At 37.6% G+C, this 27475-nt stretch overlaps 1 protein-coding gene across 4 annotated transcripts in view; it reads left to right on the forward strand.

Annotated features, from left to right (window-relative positions):
- The window catches only part of GPD2 (glycerol-3-phosphate dehydrogenase 2), a 138714-nt gene that overhangs the window by 79952 nt on the left and 31287 nt on the right, over window positions 1–27475 (forward strand). For all 4 annotated transcript variants that reach the window (XM_014785956.2, XM_004428301.3, XM_087435231.1 and 1 more), the window contains exons 7-8: window positions 21276–21440; window positions 22279–22423. In XM_014785956.2, the coding sequence (XP_014641442.1) occupies window positions 21276–21440; window positions 22279–22423 (310 nt within the window). The remainder of the gene's footprint in view (window positions 1–21275; window positions 21441–22278; window positions 22424–27475) is intronic.

Here is a 27475-nt window from a genome sequence, read left to right on the forward strand (position 1 = left end):
TTTGCTTAATAATTATGTAAAATACAGGGTTTCAAAATCAGAATATAAAAAAGACTGTTCAAATAAGGCTAGTTTCTTTCCCTGTTCCCTCCTTTCCTTAATGATAACATTTTTTTTTTAGAATTTTGGTATATCCTTTCATTGTGTGTGTGCATGTGTATGCACGTGTGTATATTATGCTTATATTTACTCCTCCTACCATTTTTTAGATAATAGTAGTACCTTGCTTTTTTTACCTAATAGAGTAGGTATTTCATTCCGTAGTAGTATAAGGAATGACCAAGTTTTGAGAAGATGAATTTAAAAAGGATCTAGAACCAAATTTCATGAAATTAAATTTTATAGCCATGTTAGCTGCTTAGATCAAAATATATCCATTGGTACAGCCTTAGCTATCAATAAACTGCATTTTCAAGTTATTTTTCTTTCTATAAGTAAAAATGAAATCTTATTTCCTTTCTTTGAACACCACAAAACAATGGCACATTCACTAGTTTTATCTGTGTAGAAAGCTTAAAATTAGGCTGCGAGTCTCAAATGCTATTATTATCATTATGTAAAATATGCTCTGATTTGTTTAAATTTGCTAAAACCTAGTTCATATCATCTGCTTGTATTGAATGCCAATCTGCTTTGTCAGACTAAATGCTCATGTTAATTATAGTCTTTTAAATCCATGGGTCTGTTTTATACTAATACATCAAATTATATACTTCTTAGTAAAATTTTATTTTTATACTCTTTATATTAATGATGCATTAAAAAATTTAGATGTGAAACTAATTAATTGTAGCTTATGGTTAAGATTTAAAAGTTTGAGGGATTTTCTGCTTTTGTTTTAGAGACGTTGGGAAAATACATACCAGAGAAATATAAGCCATGTTTAAATGTGCTGCATATTAAAGCTTAAAGTAACTACCCGATGCGTTTGTCTCAAAGTAATTCTCTTTCAGAAATACAATCCTATAGGTCACATTTGGAAAGAAGGGGAGAAGGAAATAATTGCCATTGGAATATGAAGAAATAAATAGAAAATAAAAAGCTATAATGATTGGTCTTCAGGAACTGATTTTTTTCCTCCTTTATTGTGTGACAATATAATGCCTCACATGTCTGTTGGCAGAGTCCCTAGGTGCCCACTGTCTACTCTTACATGTCCCCTAGAATTCTTTCAAGGAGATCAAGAGTCTTGGCCCAGATAAATGTTTAGAAAAAGGAATAAAGAGGCCAAAAACAGTAGTCAAATCCATTTTGAAATTGTTCTGCACGTGACACACAGCAGCTTTCTTAGTGTAATGGAAAGCCAGGCTGCTATCTAGCTTCACAAGAAATAACAGTAATAAAAACATCTCTTCAATAAAAAAGCCCCTCACTTGAGTTTCAACTGCCAATTCTACGACCAAGCCCTGGTAATGTAATACAGAAAAACTGTGAAAAGAGTCATTGGTGCATAGTTCTTATAAATGAAACTAACACCTTGGTAGATTATATTCTCTGGAGCCAAATAGAATACTATTTTAGAATGTGAATTTCAAACTGGTTTCATTATGACTATTAATAGTTACTCATATCACACTTTATATTAGTAAAACACTCCTTAGATCATTATATCTGCCCACAGAAAATATGAACCACACAACACTTCCTTTTTTTAAAACTCAGCTCTGTACATTAAACACACGCATGCTTAACTGACTTCCCACGCAACTTACATAACTACTGCTCCTTTACTATCCGAAACCAAAGAGGTATTCTTGTATTCACTGGAAAAGTATTTCTAATTTGTAATTTGCTGTCTATTCAGAAGAATAAATCTTAGAGAAAAAAATGAGAAAAGAACACAATAATTAGATGAGCAACTTTCACATTAAGAACAAATCAGATAACTTGTACTTTGTGTCTTTATGTCAAAGATGATAAATATGTAACTGAATTAACTTGGGATAGGCAACTCTGAAGCCTCTCAGTAAACCAGAAACTTCAGATTGCCTAGGAGTTTTAAATTCTTCTAATTTTTAACCTGAGAAATGCACTCATGAACAGGCTTGGTGGTTTATGCAGTTTTACTTTCCCTCAAGAGGACAAAGTCTGACTGAGACAGCTGAAAATAGGCTCCAGAGAGTTCTCTCGCGACTGTTTTCTGTGTACAAAGCACTGTACCTCAGGAGTTACCTCAAATCGGTTTTGAAAAAAGAAGGGATGTAAACACATTATTGTTAAAAAAGTAATCTGAATACAGTCAGGATTTACAAATTGGGTAAATTCAATACTCCCACCCCCTTAGGGAACAAAATAAACCCAAATTATCTTTTCTAATAGTTGCCTCTTCAAAAAGCATTTAAAAAAATAAATAATAGTACATGCTAGTTATAAGAAATATGTATTGTGTAAAGCAAAATTGTTTTTACCTTTTCCTTCTATCTTCTACTTGTGTATATGTTTTTCTCATCACTTTTGGGTGAAACTCATGTCTTCATGATCCTGATGTATGAATAAAGAGAGAAAAACATATATCCCTACTCAGTTATGTCTGTTTTTTTAAGTAGCAAAGGACCTTATTTAGAAGAAACTAAGCATAAACATTATTAACACAAACATAATGAAACATGCAATTTAGAGTAATATTTAAAGTATATAAATATCTTGATGCAATTAAATATCTCATTCACTAAAGTTTAATTATTTGAATTTGCTGCTTAATGTAACCTTGGTCCTTCTCTCCCTACCCCGCCTCAAATGTGAATAGAATTAATTCACCCCATATATTTTAATTTAGACGACACTTGTCTAAAACTTACCTTCTCCCCTTTTTGTTATTAAGTTTCTTCGGTCAACAAGCCTTTGACTGCCCCTGGGTGTTATTGAGGCCTTCTGTGTATTGGGTGGCTGTCTATAACTGAACTTCCCCCATCCCTCCCCCAGTGCTCCCCCATCATCAGAGTTTGAGTGGGTTTTCTTCCCTCATTATGTGTACTTTTTGAGCTACAAATTTGAGCTTACAAATTAAGAAGGGACTATTTTTCTCAGATACTAAACTTGAAATTTTACAGCCACCAGAATGGCCTGATCCTATCAGCTCTTTTATTGAAATTATTCTGTTGGCTGCAATAGCAGTTACAGGAGAGCAATGCTGTGCAGAAACCAGATGAAACCACGTCACAGAAATTCCGAGTATAACCAACAAAGTGACAGGAACTTAGAAGGCTATTGAGTAGTTGAGAGCTTGGGGGGAAAAAATTCCCTAATTTCCACCTCTCCCACCTGTGTTTGATGTAGAAATCATGTATTTTCCAGTATTGGACAGAGTCACATATTAAAATAAGTTGCCATAAAGGTCTTCTTAACTCACGCTTTGTATCGGGTAGGAGTCTGTGTGCGCTAGACGAGCACTGGCAGCCTTTGAGGCCTCAAGTCGGCCTCTGGGGGATGAAGTCACCGCAACCTTCAAATCGGTCCTCCATCTCCACGGGGGGGAAGTTTCCATGGGCTGAAGGGAGCAGCAGCCACTGAAGCACCGAATGCTTCTCTCCTGTTCAGTAGGTTGTGACCACTCTCATTGCTTTTAGTTTCCCTTCTGTCCAGAATAAAACCGAAGTCCTCCAGAAAATTCTGTACCATGTAGCACTGAGGGGCACTTGGATCTACCCTGGTGGGCTCTGTGTGTACATTTGATTAATCTATTATAGGGAAAGAATGAAAAGCCGAGGAGCCTTATTTTCCCCCATCAACTCATGGGGGGATCTTTTTTATTTTCTTTTTGAGATCTTCTGAAGAAGTGTTGGAGAATGGCTTAAAAGCAGTATTTGAATTTTAGCCTCATGTTTCTGCTGCTGAATTTGCTGCTCCCAAAACTGCAGGGCTTCTTGACCAGGCTGCTTTCACCATGCAGCCTGTTAGCCCATTAGGGAATCTGATTCTGTCAGCAGGGCTTCCGGTTTGGCCTTTATCACTCCTAGTTGGTTTTGATAAATCTGCCTTCCAGCAGTTGGTGAAAAGTCCCAAGATGTGAAAAAACGGTTTCCATGTAAACATTGCTGAACTTCCTGATGTATGGTTCTTGGGAAGAAGCTGACTGGGTGTTGACATGTATTACTTCTGAATTGAGGTGTGCCTGCTATAAGTCTAGGCTTACATTATATTATTGCCATGTCTGTGTAGACTCTAAAAATGAATGTCAATATTTTCTAAGGTTTTCTTTCCTTTAATTCTGTACTCTATTCTTCTTCAAGATTGGCCTTAACGTATTAGTCTTGGGATGTTTGGCATGAATATAAAGGAAGCAATACTTTGCTTAACAAGTTGAAATAATGTATAGATTCATATATTTCTAGATAGGATAGTATTCTTAGTTTTTTGTTTTTTGTTGTCTTTTTGTTGAGGAAGACTTGCCCTGAGCTAACATCTATTACCAATCCTCCTCTTTTTTTGGTTGAGGAAGATTAGCCCTGAGCTCACATCTGTGCCAATCTTCCTCTATTTTGTATGTGGGTCGCTGCCACAGCATGGCTGACAAGTGGTGTAGGTCCGCTCCCAGGATCCAAACCTGTGAACCCAGGCTGCCGCAGTGGAGCTTGCTGAACTTAACCACTACACCAATTTTTTTTAATATGACTAGCAAGTTTATTTATTTGTCTATTCATTAACCATATATTAGCACCAAGTATGTAGGTAATGTGATAGGTACTGGAGATACATAGAATAACACAAAATGTTTCCTTTGCTCAGAAAGCTCTTTGACTCTTGCAGGATTCAGACAAACAAACCAATGATTTGCAGTCCTGTTTGAGAAGTTCTGGGAGAGACATATCCCTAAGGTGGGTGTGGGAGGATCTAGAACAGCTTCCTTACGTAAGTTATACTTTGCTGAAGGTGAAGAATGAGTAATTTAGCCAGGTAAAGTCAGTGGGGAGGATGTGAAAGGGAACATTGTGGCCAAAGGCACAAGGACACGTGGAATGCAGGAAGCAGTTACATGGAGTGTGAGCATAGGGGGAGTAGAGGCATAGAGTGTAAACAGGGCCTGGATCATGGAGGGTCAGGAATGCCATGCTGAGGAGTTTATTTTGAATTCTGTAGGCAATGGGCATCCAGTGAATGAAAACAGCATTTGATGCAGCAAATTCAAGATCTAGGGAATCTATTTGGCTGATTAATGGGAGAGTCTTGGGTGAGATTTTATGCTGATTTGAAGGAACCCAGACTGAGAGAGAGGTGAAGACATAACGCACAGAGCAGTATCCATCTCTTTGCTCACATTTGCTGGACAGCTCTAGTATCCACTAACTAGACTCTCTTATTTTTTGATAGTTGTCTTTGTGGCTTGGCCTTTTTATTTCTATGCCTGCCATTTCTTGTCTTTTCTTAAATCTTCCTCCGTTTGGCGGTGAATTAACAACCTAATGTCAAGTGTTTTCCAAATCCTTTTTAAGAATCATCTAGATCTTTTAAAACTTCAGTAATATGGGCCTAAAAAAAAATCTATCATTGCCCAACTGGTTTATGTCAACATTTTGGAAAGAATATCAATCTTGAAAGTGGCGTTAGAGATATAAACCCTTGGGGGAGTGAAGAATGCCTGGTGCATGCTAATTTTTTACTTATCCAGGTGGAAGAGAGAGAGGAGTAGGCAAAGCTATTGACAGAACAAAGGCATGTCAACTGCAACCTGGTCTCGGTGTGGGCTTAGCTCTCCTCACTAATTCCATATCAAAACGTTAGGGGTTTACTTATTTATTTCTAACCTGTATCCTCTTAAGATCTTACTCTGACAAACTGCATTTTGATTTATAGTCTGTGCTTTTGGCATGTGCTTTAATGGCATTAGCCAACTCTAGACACATACTGAATTAATTATGTACCTTATGTATGTAAGTAGTAATACTTCCTTTTAATGAACATACGGTCACATCAAAGTACTGTGAGGTTGTTTTACAAAAGCGTCTTTGTGCAGTGCTCCTCAGAACTTTGAGGCATGTGTTAAGTTGAAGACTAATGTGCTATAATTAAAGTTATATTTTAATGCAGTAATATATTATAATTTTTCCCTCTCCTTAAGGTGAATAGACTGTTATAGTTTGTTTAGATCTTTGATTCTTAGGCTTAGGTTTTTAATTAGAATTCAACATTTTTTGTTTTTTTGGTGAGGAAGATTGGCCCTGAGCTAACATCCATTGCCAATCTTCCTGTTTTTGCTTGAGGAAAATTGTACCTGAGCTAACAGCTGTGCCAGCCTTCCTCTATTTTATATGTGGGACGCCGCCACAGCATGGCTTGATGAGCGGTATGTAGGTCCATGCCTGGGATCTGAACCCGAGAACCTTGGGTGCCGAAGCAGGGCATGCGAACTTAACCACTACACCACTGGGCCGGCCCCAGAATTCAACATTTTTGACATATAAATCTTTTATTTGTGACCAGATGAATTAAAAACTCAGAAGGTAAAATTGACCTCGAATTTGTATCCTGAACTATGATATTGATAAAGGGTAGATGAAGGACTCTTTTTCTTATTCTCTGTAGGCAGTAAGAAAGTCACAATATCTACTTTTTATAGATAGCTCTATATGTGACAGCACTAAAACTGGCTATGTCTGCTAAAATGTTTCTTGTCCTTAAAATATGGACACCCTTTAATAACTTTAGAGGGCAGGGCTCTCCCAAGGCAGGTTGGGTAGAAGAAGAGAGGTGAACCAACAACAGGCAGGCTCAAGGTCTAGCCTGGCGATGAGCAGTCTTCCAAGGGCTAGCAGTCCAGAGCACCTGTCTCAGCTGACATGGCAATCTCAGTACTCCTCCTTTCAGTCCTCATCAGTGTGGGGACATCTGATAGTGGGTCTGAGCGGGGAAACAGTTTTCTCAGTGAAGTTGAGGATCCATGGAGTCAAGCTCATGATAGCATCTTGGGGATTCTTTGGGAAGGGGGTGTCTATGGAGGACACTAGGCATCTCCTTGAAATAGAGAGGTAGAGGCCAGTCCTTGAGGGAAGAGCTAGGCAGAATGTCAGAGCTCTGGCCAGGCAAGCTGAGATGAGAGCAGAGTCCTAGTTCAAGTAGGAACGTAAAGTGCAAACCGGATATTGGGCAGGGACTCTTCTGTTTGGTGTATATGGTGGGAGAGACTGCAGCCTGGTAAACACCAGGAATTCCCTTGTCTAGGGGTTCCTTGTTCCGGAGGGATGAGACTCCTTATATGTGCTAAGTACAATCAGGATTGACTCAGAATTGACTCAGGGACTGCTTAGGGCTGAGCCTGCAAGTTGAAGGTTATCTATAATTACAACTGGTTGAGGGCACCTTGACTGTCTCAGATAGAAACTAATAGAATCTTTCTTTGACAATAACCACTGACTAGCGTTTCCAGAAGACTTTGAGAATTGGTGGGAATATGGGCAAGAAATCCAACTCACTGAAATGTGGTATTTGATTCTCTTTACTTTTCATTATAAAACAAAAGTGAAAACATTAGTAATAGTCACGATATGTCCCAGGCTTGTATTTAAAAATTGAAAGTAAAACTACTAAATATATTTTCAATTTTGTGTGGCATTGTGTAATATCTGAATTTTTTATTCTTTTTTGTATGTTATAGGAAATGATTAGAACCGTGAGAGTGTGGTTAGTTTTTGTTGGTTTTGTTGGTTTTTTACATTTGAGTCTTGCTGCATTACTTTGCTCCAGCATTTCAGAGACAAAGGGAAAATTTTTTTGACATTCTTTGAAATCTTTTTGGTGAAAAAGCTGCTTTAATGATACTATGTAATTTTAATTTATGTAATAGTTTGTCAGAAATGAGTCTATAGCCTATTTATTGAATCATTTCATTTTTAAGCTATTGCATATTTACTGATGCAGATTTGAATCAAACTATCTAGAATATTAGAAATGTCATTCTCACGTACAGGGGGCATTGATTAGATCTGTAGTCAGTTCTTTTCCCCCCAGAGGGGAAGTTCTGAACAATCATGTTTTACATATGTGTGGAAACATTGAAAACACATATCACGGTAGAGGACGAAAGTTCACCTGAACCAAATTAACTACGTTTAGCTTTGTCGTTGGGAGCCCCCAGCAGCATAATGGTGGTGGTGACAGCAAAAATAATCTTCCTTCCTCTTTCCATTTTTAAAATTTTAACTTTTTTATTCCAGCTTTATTGAGATATAATTGACAAATAAAATTGTAAGATATCTAAAGTGTACATCATGATGATTTGATATGTGTGTATATTGTGAAAGGATTCCCCTCATCGAGTTATAAAATTTTAACATTTTATTATCAAAATATGCAAACATAGACAAAAGTAGAATAGGATTTTGAATCTCCATGTACCATCTCCAGCTATAACAATTATCAACTCATGGGTAATCTTATTTATTTTATTCCCTCCCTTTACCCCTCTTCCTCTCACATTTTTTTTCCTCCTAGAGCAGAGGTCAAATCTCTACCTGCCTCTTATTTTGTATGCTGAGAATGGTTTTTACATTTTTAAATGGTTAAATTTTGTGGCACAAGATTATATAAAATTTAAACTTCAGTGGCCGTAAATAGAGTTTTATTGGAACACAGCCATGGAGTATTTCATGGCACAAAATTATATAAAATTTAAATTTCGGTGTCCATAAGTAAAGTTTCATTGGGACACAGCCATGCTCATTCATTTAGGTATTGTCAACAGCAGAGTTGAATAGGTCAGTGGAGATCGTATGGCCTTAACAGAAAAAGTGTGCCATCCCCACACTTAGAACATTTTAAAGAATATCTAACTGATAAGGACTATTTTTTTTTTTTTTTAGTGAGGAAGATCAGCCCTGAGCTAACATCCCTTACCAATCTTCCTCTTTTTTGCTGAGGAAGATTAGCCCTGAGCTAACATCTGTGCCCATCTTCCTCTACTTTGTAATGGGATGCTGCCACAGCATGGCTTAATGAGTGGTGAGTAGGTCCGCACCCAGGATCTGAACCTGCCAACCCCAGGCTGCTGTAGTGGAGCGTGCGAACTTAACCACTACACCACCAGGCCAGCCCCAGGACTATTTTTTTCAAAACAATATATAACTACCATGCCATTATTACATCCAACTAAATTATAGACAGTTTTTAATGTCATCTAGTACTTTGTCCATGTTCAAATTTTATATCAGATGTAGTTTGACCAGCTAGAAGTTGAAGTATCATTGAAGGTTAGATTAATGAAACAAAACTTTTCGTGTGTGTATCAGGAAATGGATTTTTTTTTAATTTAGAAATGTGCATTTTCAAATTAGATAATAGAATGCAGTTACCTAATTTTTTTTTCTAGCCTTTTGAAAAGTATGGAGAGTCAGTCTGAGTTATCAGCAACTTACAACTCAAGCGACTTTCTCAAAGTAGAAAATCTTTTTTCTTACTGTGGCTAGTCTGTTTTTCTCCTTTGTGTTCATCTTTCCAAAAGAACAAATCTGTTGTCTTTAAAAATATGGCTAGAGCTTCTGACGTAGTATTCGATGTATGTGCTTGCAATATTGACAAATTTCGTTGATAAATACGTTGTGTATAAACTTCCTGTTCGTGTCTTCTTTTCTGGGAGATATCAGATATCTAGTAGCTGTTAGGAGGTAGTTAGTGACATTAAAGGAAGAGCCCTGTTAAACTGATTCTCACAGTATTTGTACCTTAGACCTCTGCCTCAGCACATGATCTTGGCTGTAAAGGTTCAGAATATCTGTGTTTTCATTTCTCTTAGGATGATAGGGCTGTGCTAAATTGATGGGCACTAGCCAAACTCATAGACTACTGAATTATAAATTGATTACTTTAGACACCAAATGGTTTAGCCCCTTCCTACATGCCAGGCACTGTTGTCTTTGCCGGAGATAAATCAGTCGTGGTGAGGACTGGGGTGAATAGAAATAAGTACCTGCCCTTAATTTATTAATTTCTGTGAAAAACAAAACATCCATGTGGATCAGAAGACTTGTGATTGTTGTTAAAAAAAAAAAAAAGAATCCCCAGTAGGGCAAACCTATATGAATAACCAAATTAAGATCAAGATTTTGCTTAGTAATTATCAAGTTCAAGCAGAAACAATTGGTTGTTTTTACTATACTTTGAAACAGTATCTGTTAAAGATATATTTGTCAGCGAGTCTGAAGGTTTTGTTTTTGTAGTTAAAAGAGAATTAACTTCTTACTTTTTTCCTCTTTTTGAGTTTCAAGCCCCAAATAAAGTTTCTCAATAAACATTGAATCTGGGTTACTAAGAGATATTATTCTGATAACTGAACAATGTTTATGATTTGGATAACAAAAAGAGAGGGAAGGTAAATTTAGTGGAAGGAAATTTTTGTTAACAATAATCACTTCATTTTTATAATGCTTCCTGGTTTACAAATGCTTCCACATATGCTCTAATCTGATCATTTCAGTGGCTCTAGAAGATCGGCAAAGAAGTTGGTGTTAACTCTACTTTGCAGAGGAAGAACCAGACTGATGGGTAAAGGGATGTGCCCAGAATTCTGTCAGTCTGTGGTGCCCTGTGTTCTGAACTCAGGTGTTCTGAGTCTTCAGGCCCAGCGCTCTCCCTGGGCAGCCAAGAGTTAGCCTGCTTTCCACGTTCATGTGATAGTACACATTCCTTTCAGACAATCAGGACATTGGGTTCTGGTCAGACGGATTTGATAACAATTTGACAAGGTGTGTAATCTTCATGTGGTGAGAGAGAGAAATCTGATAAGATAAGGGCTTGTCATGCAACAGATAAGGTTCTCAAAAGGCTGCTTCCAGTTAGAATTCCCCAGCTGGTCCTTAGCACATGGCTCCGTGTATTTACTATGTAGCTCACTCTCGGAATCGCCCCTGGGGCAGGTTGAGCCATTCCAGCGGGTTTGTAAAAAGTTGTGTGCATGTACTCACACGCAAGTGAGGAGGAGGCACTGAAAGACTGTTCTGTGTAAGTGAAAGGATTCACTTACTCACTTTTGCCAGTCCTTTTATGAGTCTTTTACTTTGTTATAGAATTGGATTCTCAAGTTTTCAGTTAGTTTATTTGAAGTTTTGTGATTGCAACTTATAAAATTGGTAGAGCTGGAACCTGAGAGATCATGAAGTCCCAATCTGTGGCTCTAGCAATGACGAAAGTGAGGCACAGGGGTTAGGACTTGCCCAGGTTTTTAGTCTCAGGCAAAAGAAAAATAAATCTGGCTGACTTAAGGGAAAAGAACTTTTTGAGAGGACATTGGGCAACAGGCAGAAATGCTGGGAAAGCTGAAGACATGGCTTGAAAAATAAGGGACTGAAAATGATTTGCAGCAACCAGAGCCACAGGTGAAATCCTATCTCAGAACCAGTGCACTGAAGACTTTAATGCTGAATACTGCAATCCCGTCTTGCTCTGGCACTGCTGACATCTCTGTCACTGCTGCCCATAGAAAGTGATGGCGCTGCTGCCATTGGCCTCGACCCTCAGATTAGATTCTCCATGTCTGGTTTTCTGGGTTGTTAGCTCTAGATTGACATCTATGTCGAGAGCATCTGATTAGTGGAGCCAGGTTAGAGACCTATCTCCCAGTAGGCCTTCTTTCTCTCTTGTGAGAGGGGGTAGACTCTGCCTCTCTTCAAGGCTTATATGATGGGGAGGAGGTGGTGGGCGGGAGGGGGATGGTGGTGGCGTTAGATACTGGGAAGTAAAAACAAACATACAAAACCCAGACAGTTATCTATTACAGAGACACACCCAGTTAGTGGCTGAGGAATTAGAACTTGAATCTTTTGACTTTTACCAATTTATAGCTTGTGTTGATTTCCTTTGTAAAAACTTTCAGAGGCTCCCTGTTTTTAAGAAAAAATGAAGTCCTCTGGATTAAGATTTGGTGATTGTCATATTTTGAAACACTGTTATCCCGTCAATGCTGTTTTCCTCTGGTTTGAAAACCAGTCTCCTGTCTTCCTATCCTTTGTGACACACAGAAAAGAATGCCTTGCTTGTCAGAGGTAAGAAGTGAGGAGAGAGAGGACAGAAAAACAAAAGGAGTAAATCATATTCATGAAGTTGAGAGATTAGAGATTAGTTGTTACACATTTCAGGAAAAGTTTGCCAGATGGATGAGCAATAAACCATTTAGAATGGAAAAATATACAAGACTTTTTTGTTTTTATTTTTAAAGTGTTTTAAGCAGTAGCTGTATCTTTTAATTAACGTATAAAGTGGTCTTGACTTTCCAGTAAATTTATTTTTAACTTTTAATAGTAATAGTTAATATTTATTGAGAACTATCATGTCATAACATACGTTACCTGTCTCCCTAATTCCTCACGGTAACCCTCTGTCAATCCATTATCATTCCCCCTGTAAAGATGACTGAAAAAAACCTTTGATGAAGCACCTCATGTGAGGTTTCACAGGCAGTAGAGATGGGGCTTGAATTTGAGCACACATTCCTATGAAAGGAGCCTTACAAAGCTTGCTGTAACACGAGAGAAAAGAAGATATGTCTGGAGCACTGTGTTTGGTGATATTTTAGGAAAACTGCAGAGGAAAGAGAAAGGAAATGTGTGAAGAAATGGAGAGAACTTGAGAACTTTTGGAACTTGTGAATTTTCCAAGTTAGACTGTAAACTTGCTCTTGTCATCTCAGAGTCCTGGGGCAGCTGGGCCAATTGGTTTCAGTTTCTGCTCCCCACAGTGGTACTTAGCTTCTTGCCTGGCACATAGTAGGTATTTAATAAATATTTGTAAAAAAAATAAATCTCAAGCATCCTCAGGACAGTTATCTTGGGTTAAAATGCCATGCATCCCAGACTGCAGCTCTCAGTAAACAAAGACTCTGACTCTCAAAGCTAGACATTCTAAGATGGCTTATCGGTGACTTTAGGGCATTTCACCAACAACCAAGGAAGATCACCTGTGGCTCTAGGCCACTTAATTGTATGGTTTGCAAAAGAGTCTCTATAGTATGTCTTGCTTCCTGACTTTTCAACTTCATTTCAATTAATTTTTGTCACATTGCTCCTTTTCTCTTTTTCTTCCCTGAAAGTATAGAACCTATTTTTGGTTTGTGCTAGAGAGAGAATTAATTGTCCTGGGTGGGCATGGGAAGGGAGGGCTCTTCATTGTAAATTGATGTATAGAACATTTTTGCATAGATAAGGCTGATGAATACCCAAAGCATTCTGTTGTTTGCAGTTTAAATGTGGTTTTATTTTTGTTCAACTCTAGATAGATTCCTAAGTATCTGAAAAGTAGAAAACTTACTCTTCATTAGATTCATTTAAAACTTTTTCAAGAAAGGAAAAGTCCTGAGGGTATAGAAACTTTAAGTACTTAAATATGTCATATTAAGGCATTTCACAATGTTTCGTTTACGTGGGGCCAAAGACCACAGATCCATGCTGATTGCTAATTATTCAGATTGTAAATAGCTTATTCGAGAACTTAGAGCAAGACAAAAGAAACATGAAGGAACAAAAGGCCCACGATAATGAAAAGGATATTGTGAAGAGAAAGGCTGGGCAGAATTATGATGCAGGTCACATCCTGTGCCTGTATTTAATTGTACCTTTGTATTTAATAATAAAAATGATTACATGCTCAGTGCCAACAGGTATCCCTTGCTGAGAACTGTAGTATGGATAAGTGACAGCAAATTACTCCAATTCATAAACTTTGAATGTTGTACTTTTGTTTTGAATTTCACCAGTCTATATTAAAAGACGTTTCCTCCAAAAATCTATATCAACCCAGGAAGATTTTTTTTTTTTTCTGTGAGGAAGATCAGTCCTGAGCTAACATCTGCCAATCCTCCTCTTTTTGCTGAGGAAGACTGGCCCTGGGCTAACATCTGTGCCCTTCTTCCTCCACTTTATATGGGACGCCGCCACAGCATGGCCTGACAAGCGGTGCATCAGTGTGCGCCTGGGATCCGAATCTGGGCCACCAGCAGCAGAGCGTGTGTACTTAACCGCTATGCCACGGGGCCGGCCCAACCCGGGAAGATTTTTAAGCTTAATTCCTGATAAGGATATATAAAATATAGGTGAATACTTTAAAGTGTGAATGAAAAAAAAATCACTTTGCAGGCATTATTTAATTAAATGGAGTTGTGCTAATACAATAGTCACATTTCTGATAGTTTATGCTTCATATAAGCTTTGGATATAATTGCAGATTAGCAGTGATTAAAGTTTATAGGCCTTGCTGTTAGGACTTAATTGCCTTCTCTGCATTTTCTCTACTTCTTGCTAATCTTGACCACTTCCCCTAACTATCCTGTCTGAAATATAGCCCCTGCCCCAGGGAGTTGTTTTCCCTGCCCCCTATTTTTCCCTCTATTGCTGTTATTGCAATTTGTAATTGTCTTATTAATTTATTTTAGTTGACTTTATCTGTCTTCCTCATTGGAATGTGGTTCCATAGAGCAGAGACCAGAGTAGTCTTATTCTCACTACTCAGTGGATGGCTAGTGCCTAGCATCATGCCTGGCTCACAATATGTACTCACTTAATATTTGTTAAAGGGATCTGCAGTTGCTGTCCTAATCATACATCAAACCCTTGCTTGCTTTAACTTTTCACTGGCCTGCTCCTTTTGCTTGTGTTTTCATCAAAGATTTTGTGATGGAAGACATCCTGTTTCCATTGTTTGCTGGATAGCTGGGTAGAGACACAATTATCCCTTGGTTTGGTGGAGACCACAGCTATAGTGTGGGTAGGGTTGAGGAGTTGAGGACTGTTCCTAGAATCTCTAAGCCTTGAGCACATTTCCCTTATTTCAGCAATCTCTGACCCGTGATTATGTTCTTCAATCACGTACATTCACTCAACAAATATTTAGTGTATCTACTAGGTAGCAAATGCTATGGTAGGTACTGAGAAAGTAAAAGAATAAGATGCACTCTGTTCTTTTAGGAAAATGTTATTAGAATCATGGTTCCCTAGCCTGGAACTATGTCTGTTTGGGTATCCGTCGTAAACTCACTTCCTAGCACAATCTGTGGCACATGAAAAGCATTTAGTACATATTTGCTCAATAAATGAGTGAGTGTTGAATGCAAATATTTAGAAAATAGTTTATGCTATAGTAAGTGTACTTACAAAGTGCCATGGAAGCATAGAGGAGAGAAGGCTGAGAGGAGTCAGGGAAGGTTTCATGAAGGAAAGATGAAAAGTTAGATAGTTTATCAGGTAGGGTAAGATGTTCCATGGAATAGGGACGACATGAGCAAAAAGTCAGAGGTGTGAAAGAGCAGAGTTTTATTTGAGGATGGCACTGGGGTCAGCCTAGAGATTTAGAGTCAGTGTGAGGGAGTGGTGGGCATTGAGGCTATTGGAATTATTATTAATTCCCTTATTCAGGTACCCTATGCACTAAATAGCTCCTGTGGCACAAACTAATTACCTTACCACCATTTATGTCTAGCATTTCTGTAGGAAAATGAATTGTCTTCTAAATAGCCATCTTAGGATGCAGTTTTTTTTTAATAATTTTATTTATTTATTTATTTTTCCCCCAAAGCCCCCGCAGGCAGCTGCATGTCATAGCTGCATATCCTTCCAGCCACTGCATGTGGGACGCGGCCTCAGCATGGCCGGAGAAGCAGTGCGTCGGTGTGCGCCCGGGATCCTAACCCGTGCCGCCACCAGCGGAGCGCCCACACCCAACCGCCAAGCCACGGGGCCGGCCCTTAGGATGCAGTTTTGAAGATAGAACCTGTTTTTAAGTTGGGACTAACTTTATTAGAAAATAGGCTATATTGTCTGTGTAAGTTATCCATTGCCACACTTCCTCATAACAACCACCATAAAACCTCAGTAGCATAAAAACAGTTGCGATTTATTGCCCATGCATTGGAGTGATCATCTAGGTAGTTCTTCTTATCTTGTCTGGGGTTGGCTCAAGGATTCTTCTGGTCTCTGCTGAGCTTGCGCTCATGTTTGGAGGTGTTGACTATCTGCTGTTGTAGGATGGCTTTGGCTGGGATCAGGGGGGCAACTTGCCAAGTGCCTGTCATCTTCCTCCTGGTACCAGCAGACTAGCCTGGGTGTGTCCTTTTCATGGCATTGGCAGAGCCTCCTTTCTTTGATCACGTTTACTAACCTTCCATTGACCAAAACAGTTTCATGTGGCTGAGTCCAGAGTCAGAGTGGGAGAGGACACTGGGAAGACTTATGGCAAAGGGCATGGCTACAGGAAGGGGTGAAGAATTAGGACAATTTTTACAGTGTACTTCATAGCCTGTAAAAGCTAATCAAATCAAGATTTCATTCTAATTTTAGATCTAATGGAAGAATATGACTTCTGTTTTTACTTTTTTTGATTTACTTTATAAAACACCTGTCCTTTGGTCTTTATTAATGCCCATTCTCTTTAGACATGGTAGGCCAAAGTCAGAGAAACCAGAAATGAGGGAAAGGGAAGTGAAATCTTGAGAGGGATAGGTAACAATTGAAGATTAGCCGTTACCTGCATTGTATAATTTCAGAGGTGCCACCCAGCTCCTCTCCTTTTTGGACACTGAAGCCCAGAGGAGTACCCAAAACTCGTGACTCAATCATTCTAAGCCCAGAGCCGTTCTCTACTGTATCTTGTAAAGTGCGTTCTCCCTAAACTGCTTCATCTGTCTCCACGATTCCTGCCACTCCCCACACAAATAATCACTTTTATAAATAATTTACTTTTGGAAGTTGCATTGTTGTCACAATTTACCATGAAAAGTATGTCCTCATTTTGAGTTTTCCTTTATAAGATTATTCGTCATATGTACTTAAACCAGAATTGAGTAATCCCCTTGTACACACACATACATTTTCTACTCTGCTTCTACCTGCACTCTTTCCATCAGAAAGAGAAATTTTAAATATAATGATTATATTAAGTCAGCTTGAGTTTGGTAGGTTAGCGTTTGAGTGATCTTTGCCAGACTGCTAAAGAGGAGCTGCCTGAGAGGTCACTATGACACTGTCAGTCTGAAATAAGGAAGCATACCCTGTGGATTTGTTAGAAATGGGACTAAAGCTTTAGGGAGGTATTCTTTCTTTCAAGCATCCTTTTTCCCCCTGCTAGAAGTGGTCATGTTGTTGCACAAGTTCCACATCAGGGCACAGGGAGATAGAAGGAAATATTCTCGACATTTCAACAGTGGCAATTTTTATTGATGATGAAGTTATGGACAGGTGTTATTTTAATTAAGAACTATTTTTTTCTGACAATTAGACTTTCTATACAGATTCCTGGGTCCATAGATAGGTCTGTGCACTGTAAATGGCCATGGTAAATGTATGCTGTATTAAAAGAAGACTGTATGTAGAATTGGAGCATCAAAGAATTAGATCTCAAGGACCAGGAAAATGCCAGGTAATTTGTTACCTACAGTTGTTTCATATTTATTCATTCTTCACACCCTGTACACATCCAATGATTATTTCTCTTTTTTCAGCTATTTTGCATGTTTAGTTAGTTGCCAAACTTTGAAACCCTCTGAGGAGAGCAATATTGCTGTGTCTCCAAAATATTTATATATGAGGCCTATCTTTTAGATGACTGAATCCTAAAATATTTTTCACTTAAAATATATCTCACTATCCTGTGTGCAAGGCCATTGAGGATTAAGGCAATATCCTTCTCTACCACCACTGACCTTCGTTCTTTTTGGTGGGTAGATTTTCTATTTTGTTGTTTTAAACAAGGGAAAACAGTTATAGTTCCACCTCTTATGTGCTTCCTCTCATACGAGTTGTAAGTTCAGTATGTGCACATATGTAAGATTTCAAGTGCAAAAGGAGAACAGAGTAGGAAACAGATTTTCACAGTCTCCGTCTGGGTCCTTGTGTAAGTGCCAATGTAAAGCTATTCATTGATCAGTGAACAGTATCATGTTGCCTGGCTCTGAGGAAATGGATTTGAAAATCCAAGCTTAATAAGCAGATCAGTTGGGTGGGGGAGCCGAGATTATTGTATCGCATTCCAATGACATGCAGTGTTGTCAAAAACTTTTTTTCTCCAGAAATAAAATTACAGGAGGCATATAGATACCTTTCAAAATGTCAGGAAATAGGGTAGGGGGAAATTTAGTTAAGAATAGTGAAAATATATCACTTATCCCACGAACATACCCTGCGAGCATCTGGGTATCTCAGGGTAAAGCGTGAATTTAATGTAGGTAGGGGAGGAGGTCTACCATGGATGCAAGGAGGTAAATGAATTAAGCTGAATGTCTGCAAAGAAGGGGACTTCTGGGTGGAGATGTGAACTCCTGGCCTAGAGGAAAGTCAAATTACTTACTCCTCAATTTTTAGGAGCTTATCATAACTATGTTTGCATTGCCCTGCAGAGCAAGGAGTAATTTGTGGGTTAAGTCTTGAGGGAATGGTTCATAACCATTTCTCTTTCTATTCCACTTATTCAACTTAAATATAAGGGCTAGCCTGTGTTTAAGCTCAGATTTTACACATTTCTGGGGTTTCCTTGCTTCCCTCAAATTTCTTGCCACCAACTTATTGATGTCTGAAATTTCTTTAGCACGAGACAAAGCATTCTATTCCATAGTTAGAGGTAAGACTATAAAATTTTATAAAGTTTATATAGAATTTATATAAATCTATAAGACTATAAATAAACCGTTTATTTAACACATTGAACTTAACACTTACTGGATACCTCTACTTTGCTTGGTACCAATGAGGAAAAAAAGTGGTGAAGAAGTAAGTCTTCCTGCCTTCCCATGACTGGGATGAGGAGACCTAGGAAATAATACAGTAATTACAATGGGACATAAGTTCCCTGAGAACAGAGATAGCACTATATCTTTCTCACCATTTTATTCCCTGCACATGTCACAGTGCCTGACTCATAACCAAGCCTTATTATTTTTTTAAGTCGATGTGTACATGGATGAATATGGTATCATAAAGACTGTGTAAAAAAGGTATATACAAGATATAACGTTGGTTTAGAAGAAGGAATGAACAAATTTGCCTTGGAAGGATGCAGGTAAGGGGAGACTTTATGGGGAGATATTTGAACCAGATCATAAGAAACTAATAGGTGTTGTCCAGAGCTTCCAGAATGGTGCTCCAGCCAGAAGAATTAGTGTCAGCAAAGGCAAGAAGGTGTAAAATGACACGGATGTTCAGCGAGTTGCAAATAATTTGACAATCCTAGATAGCAAGAATAATGGGAGTAGAATTGTCACAGAGGAGGATCATACCATGAAGGGCCTCCATAAATAAGTGACATACCTGACTCGACTTGAGGCAGGTGCTGCTGGGTGTCAGGGTGGGCCTGGAACAAAGGAACTTGTTTCCACCTCACACTTTTAACTGAAGTTGATCTTGTTTACCTTCAAAAATGTTGGGGTTTGGAAGCTAATTAGGGAGGGATTTCTTAGTATAGAAGCAACAGAGATTGATGAGCTACACCAATACTGCTCCAATGAGATTTTATAGTTTAAAACGTTATTAAAAGAAAGATTTTGTATTTTGAAGGCTTAGAGTTTTATTACCAGATGATTGTATAGTAGGTACTTTACAAAGGAATCTGTCATTTAATAAATGGGATTTCTGCCTGATCCCTTTGAACAGTGACTTCACATAGGATTTAAAATACTTGATTTACACATGGCTTTCTGGAGATGTGTCCTGTGTGTAAATCAAGGCACACCTGATGAGTTTCCCCACCAAATAACATTACTTGGATTTCTTGTACTACCCATAGGGGGTTTCGTTGTTATGTACATAAATCTACTAGAAAGATTGGGTGGGATGGGTACTCTCTTTGGTTAAGATGTGTAATCTCTTCAGTTTAAAGAGAAGATCTATAATGGAATTCTTATTTAGTCTCTTTGGACTGTTTGCATGCATTTAACTTTGTGGAGCATATTCCCATTTTAAATGAGCCCTACATTAATAATACAAGTTGGTTTCCTAAACCTAGCTTTAAGTATACCTACTGACTATTTTAATAGCAACTTTAGGGTCACGCCAAGTTGAAATTGATAGAAATGCTATCCTTCTTATGTCCCACTTATAGTTCAGTTGCTGCTGCTGCTGTTGTTTTTTTCTTCTCCTTCTTTCATTCTATTCTTTTTTGCATAAAATAACCCCTTATTCTGCATGTTGAGGTTTATTGTATGTTCTCCACTGATAGAGGATTTAATTTGGAGGGAAATGTTCTTGGCTGATTGTATTAGTTCAGCAGTTTTAGAATAAGATGTTTGTGGGGAGGGGTGGCAGAATCTCCATCATTGATTCTCTCTTTATAACTTTGCCCTTTTAGCTGGAACAGATTACCTGTGTGGAGCTTCTGGCGCTGCACAGACTGAATCACAAGGAAGAAACTTTACATAAACCATTTATACTAAGTGTTTGGTATGCTGGCAACATAAATCAACAACAATATCCATTACAAATTCATCCCTTTATCAGTATTATATTGATAGAACTGATCCCAATGTGTGGGAATTTGAACCCTGCTTCAATACATCTGCCTGTGGGTAATTAATTATTCAGGGCACAGAGAACCTGGCCCCGGCAATGTAGAGTAATTCTTCCTGGTCAGCGTTAACTCCACTGGCAATAATAAATAGAAAAAGTCTCTAGTGATGCCAGTATTTTAAAGTGATTAATCATCTCTCCCCCCTACTCCTCCCCCTTAGTTTTCTTTAACTAGGATTTTTCAGCAATAAATCTTTAACAATACAGGTAGGAATTATTCTGTAATTAAATTTTGCCCTGCTTAATTTCTTACATTTTATGTGCGATTAAGAAAAAAGTTAAACTTTAAGGAGCTCTGATCAAGATTCAAACCAAGAAAAATCCTTTTATAGAATACGGAGAGATTCTCTATGGAAGATTGAGCTCTTGAATTTGAATATTAGATAGAGCACATACTTGTAAAAATTGTTAATCAACACCAGTTGGGGTGTCAAATATTCTGAAGTTTTGAATTGCTTCGCCTTCATACATACGGGTTGTCTGTATTAGGAAAGTCTGACATATACATATGTTCCCAAACTGAGAGAATAATGATTTCTTAACTTTCAAATAATTGATGTGAGGTCTGTAGGAAAGGGATATTTTTCGGTCTTTTTTGCAGTACACAAAGTGAACTTGCTGAAGTGGCAGGTAAATGCCTGACTGAGAATGACCATGTATTTTTAAATCATGCCCAATAGAGCTGACCAGCCATCATGTATATTCTGGGTGACAGGGACAGATGTGACATATCTGTTGTGACACACTTCTCTACCACCAGTCTGTGGCTCGAGGTGACTCCTGTCCCTCCTCTGATGCTTTTCCCTGCTGCAGGACAACACAACGACGCACGGATGAACCTTGCCATTGCTCTTACTGCTGCCAGGTATGGGGCTGCCACGGCCAATTACATGGAGGTCGTGAGCTTGCTCAAGAAGACAGACCCCCAAACGGGCAAAGAGCGTGTGAGCGGTGCACGGTGCAAGGATGTACTCACAGGTATGCCAAGCCTCTGCAGGGCGGTATTTCTTAGCATCTTGCCTTGCCTTTATAATGACTGAATTATAATTTTTCTGTCACTTCTCTTTTATTTAAGCCAGACTTCCGAGTCATATTAATTATATTCCTTATTGTCAATGATGACTGGTTTAACATGAAAATTTTCCCTTGCGGGATTTGGCAATTTTTCCCCTCTGTGTTAAATAATAATACTGATAATGATAATAATAAATGCCCACAGAATTCCCACAGCTATGAGTGCATTCCGTTTTCTTTACAAAAACATGTTATTAATAAAATTAAATAAATGTGCTAAGTTTCAAAGTGTCATGTGGGTGACATAGGCGGTACATTTACGTGTCATTCAAGTCAATCGCTGTAAGTTTGGTTGGATTTTGGTTCTTGTCCTGGTTCCATGGCAGTGCAGGCAGAGTTTCAAAATTACATCATTTCCTTGAACAAAACCAGCATCGTGAAATGTATTGTCACACAGCAACGCTGTTTACACGTTTGCGTTTTAAAGGAGGAAGTGGCTTATTTACTAATCCCACTTTCTTCATGTTTGGCACTTTGATGCTGGGCACTTTGCAAAATAGACTGAGAGCTGAAATGAAAAAGTGGCATGCTTTTCTTTCTTCAATTTGGACTTGTTTTTGGTAAATTTACTCAGATGCGGGCCTTTTGTGTGGCTTTTCAATAACTCTGGCTGCTCACATCACTTAGTGTGGTATACAATATACTTCGCCATAGGTTAAGTTAATAGATGAATTAGTAATCTGAAGCACCAGTGCGCAGAGAAACAAATGGGGTGTGTGATTGATGCTGCTTTCTTTCACAGGGCAGGAATTTGATGTGAGAGCCAAATGTGTTATCAATGCCACGGGACCTTTCACAGACACTGTGCGCAAAATGGATGATAAGAACGCAGCAGCTATCTGCCAGCCGAGCGCTGGTGTCCACATTGTGATGCCGGGTTATTACAGGTAACTGTATTCTAACTCGGTGATACTCGCCAGAGAAAGAGGGCCGCAAGAAATGGTCTATATTTATTCTTTTAGCACACCTTTCTTAATAAGAGATGGTCTAGCTTGCTGATCAAAATGGGGAGAAATAAACAAAGGAACTCTCCCAAAACACAAAATACAAACCAGATTTGGGAATTTCTTAGCTTTTACAGCAACATTCCTTTCTTGGAGTTCATGATTTGGGATCTATTTTTGTACTTTCTTCAGTGTGCTCACCTTCAGAGACTAAACCTTAGTATTTTGAATTTTAATTTTCATTAAAAAATTAAAAATTAGTTTTGCCAAAAGTTCCGTAAAGGATATTTTAATTAAAACCTTAAAAAATTAATTTTATAAAATACTCAAATTTGCTTATGAAGAATCTGAAAATGAGGACCACTCAGGTATTCTTATGTTTATAATTTTGGAAATATGCTTTGAAAATTATTATAGCAAGTGAAAATTAAGATATAATTTCTAATCTATCATATTAACAAAGATAATCAGGAGTAGAAAAATGGGTAGGGATAGAGATGAATAAGAATTGCTATTTATTGAAAATCGTTTAAGTTGAATGACGGATGCATTAACCTATTCTATTTTTGTATCTGTTTGACATTTTTAATAAATTAAAAAAGAAACATTTATATATTTCTAGCTAAGAAATTAATAATGATTACCCCTAATGTACATTTCAAGACATCTGTGGCAAAATTCATGTGACCAGGCTAAGACTATGGAACATATGCACCATTTATATTTCCATATGTGGTAAATATAGTAGGTAAACTAGTAATTCTGTATGAAATAATGATTTATGCTCAAGGTTTTCATTATGACGTTATTCGTAGTTGAGAAATATTAGAAACCATTTCAGTTACTAATCTTAGGAGAATAGATAGGTCAATTATGGTATATCTGCATGAGGAAATATTATATAGTCATTAAAAATTATAATTATAAATAACTTTAATGTCCACAATGTTAGTTTAGAATGGAGGACACAAGATTATATCTGCAATATGAGCTAACCATTATGTAAGTATATAGAAAAAAGACTAAAAGTAAACGTGTTAAACACTAATGGCGATTATTTCTAGGTAATGTGATTATGGGTTAAAGGTGATAATATCTAGGTGATGTAGTGAGGATGAGAATATTCTCTTCCATATTTTAATAATTTATGAAGGTCATATAAATCTTTTAATATTTGATAAAAATAGGTATATGGAATCTGATATTTTGTTTAATATCTATGTTCCCCTAGAATTGCTATCTTGTTAGTAGTAGATGATGCTGCCTTATTATCAATTTTCCAGTAACAAAATCTTCCTGAAGAAAGTCCAAGATACACCTAATTTGTACTAAATACACTTCTATTGAGAAAAATATTGCACCTCTACCAGGAAAAATATTAAAGAGAATTTGATATCCACCAGCTTGCAAGGTTTCTTTCTCATTTTCTAAATGTCTACATTTAATTGATAGACAGTCGTTAGTATTTGTACTTAGAGCTGGAGGAACCCAGCTGCTTCTGTTGTGGGACCACGTGGGCTCGGCTCCTGGGGAGTTAAGTAAGACTACACCAGTGGAAGTTGTCTCACAAAGTAAAGTTATTTGCAGCAAATAGGAAGCCATGAGGAATCATTTCCAAAGTCATGGCATCACTGAACAAAGGGAAGCAGGATCTTTTATTTCGGTTGAGGAATGAATATTCAAAAGGGAGAGGTGGGTATTCGCTTGCACAGGCTCACTTGGAGAACATGCTTCCACATAATGAGGCCTAATCTCTTCCTGGAGAGAACTTGGCCTTAAAAATAAGGCAAAGGTCACGGGCCCAGCTCTTGTGGTGAGGCTTGGTCAGTTTCAGGATGGCTGGTGGTTACATCTCCTTAACATACAAAAGGAAAAGAAACAACTTGGAAAAACAATTAATAGCTTCCAAACCCACTTTTGAGTTTCTTGAGGTGACACTTCCAGTCATAATAATAAAAATTTATGCAGTGGTACTTAATAGAGGTTTAAAAACTGCTAACCAGAAGTTTAGTTCAAATGAAAAGGAAAGAAGTAAATATATGTAAATGTTGCAAATGTTTCTTGTATATATAGAGAAGTTTTCAACAATAGTTTCAAACAAAATTGTTTACATTTATTTTGCGTTGGATTAAAAATATGCAAAGCCAGCTAGTGTGTAAGTTTTTTGGAGGGGTTTGTGTTTTAACATCTTTTAGAGTACAGATGTAATACCTAGACTATAGACACATATATCCTCATAATCCTTATATTTTTTAGATCTTACGAGATTCAATATATTCTCTTGTGTATTATTTCATATTTTCTTCGCTATTGTCCCATGATGTCAGAGGACACTTATTATTCCTTATAATGCCACTTAATAATGACATCATTGGGACAAGCCATTTTATTCTGTCAACCTTAGTTTGCCCATCATTAAAATGGCAAGACATTCTGCTGTTTCAGGTGCATAGATAAGGAGACAGTATGGAGAATAAGTTAAGATGATACCTTGTATACTTCCTGGGTTTGTTCATCACTTTACCTCTTGCTAACCGTGACCTTGGCAAGCTACTTCTTTCGGCTTCTGGTTCCTTATCTCATGATAGTACCTAATTTGTGTACATTTTGACAATGATTCTTTGATTACCTTTTATCTATTTTGTTGACTGCTATATCTCCAGCTCCTAGTACAGTGTCTGGCACATAATAGTGACCAGTAAATATTTTTTGTATGACTCCTCCTAACTATTTTTGAGATTGTTGCTTTTTTTAAAATTAAAATTTTAATATAACCCCTATAAGGGAGTTTTTAAATATAGAGAAGTTAAAATACGAAAATGAAATAGGCTTCTTTATTTTACTGCCCAGATAACCCCTGTAGACAAAAATAAATAAAAGTAAGCACTATAGAAAAAATAGAAAGATACAAAATGAAAAGTGAAAGCCTTCCTCTTCTTCCTTATGCCCCCCCACTTTAGTTCTTCTCTGGTAATCGATAACACTTCTTTCTGATTCCTTCCATAAAATTTTATATTTGCACAAATGTATATTTGCACAAATCCTTTAAAAAATCTTACCTGAAAGAGGTCATGCTATATGTATTGTTCTGTGCTATGCTTTATAATATGCTAATAACAGTAGATAGGTGTTTTTTAAGGAATATAAATATACGTCACCTGGATGTAATATTTTCAAAACAGAATGCCTTTCTTAATCCTAAAAATTCAGCAATAGCTTCGGGTCCCCTGCCCATAAATCATGAAAGTGTTAGTCACAGCTGGGTCTGTCTCATTTTAAGATGCATTAAGTGATCTCATTCTACTTTGGGAGAAATTAATATCCCCATTTTTAGCACCTTGAACTACACCCACCATACATCCTGTCAGAAACCTTAAAGGAGGGGTCTGCAGCCCCGTTGCTGTTCAGGCTCTGTTGCGTTGAGCCTCTTGCTTGAGGATTGCCGCCTGGATTAAGGGTTTATTCCCTCTTTTAGCACTGGCCTTGAGGCAGCTGTAGCTCTGGCATCCCCGAGGGATGGTATTGCTCTCCATATTGAGTAATTCTCTTGGGTGGGGTCAGGAGATCTCAGACTGAAAAGGCTCTCTGGGTACATCAGTCAGACACACTCGGCAATTACAACTCAAGGGTTCGACTAGGTCTTCGAGGATGAGTCAGAATTTCTGGGGCTGCCCCACAAACTGGCTGATGATAACTTAAGACCTAACATTTCAGTTAGAACCTGATCAGTTTGGAAATGTGGTGAGTTCAGTAACCACTGATTTATTGAGTGTAGGCTGCTAAATGGAGAGCGAGAACCATGTGTGCAGTGTACTTTGTTGGGCCATTTTCAGAGTATCTTTATGGCATTTATTAAGCTTGTTATGACCCTAACTAACCTTTCACATGTGGAATTATCTTGTGCCATGGTAGCAGCTTCCTTTATTTCTTTTTTTAGATCGTTTCTATTTCAGAAAACTAACACACAGAAATTATTTATTTTTAAAGACACTATAGTTTACGTCAAGAAGAAATATGGAATTTTCATCAGAGTTTTGGCCAGGTGCTCTTAGAAAAGCAGCAACAATACACCAAATGGCTGAAATACATGAAAATAATCATCTCCTCCTTCTAGCCTACAGATGCTTTTCACTACTGACAGGAGGTCAATTTTTTTCCTATAATGTTTGTACGTAGTTAGCTCTAACACTGATTGCTAAGTAGTTAACAATAAATTGATTTCAGTTTAAATAAGGGTGCTTCAGGAAGGCAATGGTCTGCCTGAGAAAAACGTTCATTACCTCTAATCCTAGACACGCACGTAAATTAGCAGCAAGCTTTTCCTCCTGATCCAGTGAATCATACATGTTGAAAAAAGACATGCCTCACTGTATTGTGTATACCATCACTATAGTTGATATCCGTTTTCAAACTTTTGTGTGACCTTGCAGAATTAATCCTTCATAAGAAAACAAACTTTTCCCTAAGGTAGAGTAGGAATTAGGTAATTTAGAACTGATGAAAGGTATTTCCAAGTGGATTCTTAAATTTTTATACCATTCATTAATAGCTTTGTCTTCCCTGTGTGCTTGTTAATTTTATGTTTGACACATATGTCTTCACTTAAGCAGTTGATTCTCTACAGGTTCCAGTTATGTGTGTGTTGGTAACCATCACCTTCACCCTTTAAACTGCTTTTATTGCATTGAAAGGTTTTAAAGCATTCAGTAGTTGTGCTTTTCTAACAGCATTTCATGTGTAGGTTGCTGAATATTATAGTTTTATGCTAAAGTTTATCAGGTTTATTGAGTTATTTAGACACATCATATAATATCTGGTCCATAAAATGGTCATATATAAAACCAAGATATAATATATTCCTTAAATGTTAGAATATGGAATTTGTCCTTTTGTTTCAATATAGTACTATCTATCAAATTGAAATCTTGAACTCTGAATGAATTAATTTCTAATTCCAAAGTGAGTGATCTCATCTAAGGGCATATTAACCCAGGA

The sequence above is a fragment of the Ceratotherium simum genome, chromosome 9 (assembly GCF_057802395.1).
Source record: "Ceratotherium simum simum isolate JZ-2026a chromosome 9, ASM5780239v1, whole genome shotgun sequence".
In the NCBI taxonomy this organism is placed as follows: Eukaryota; Metazoa; Chordata; class Mammalia; order Perissodactyla; family Rhinocerotidae; genus Ceratotherium; species Ceratotherium simum.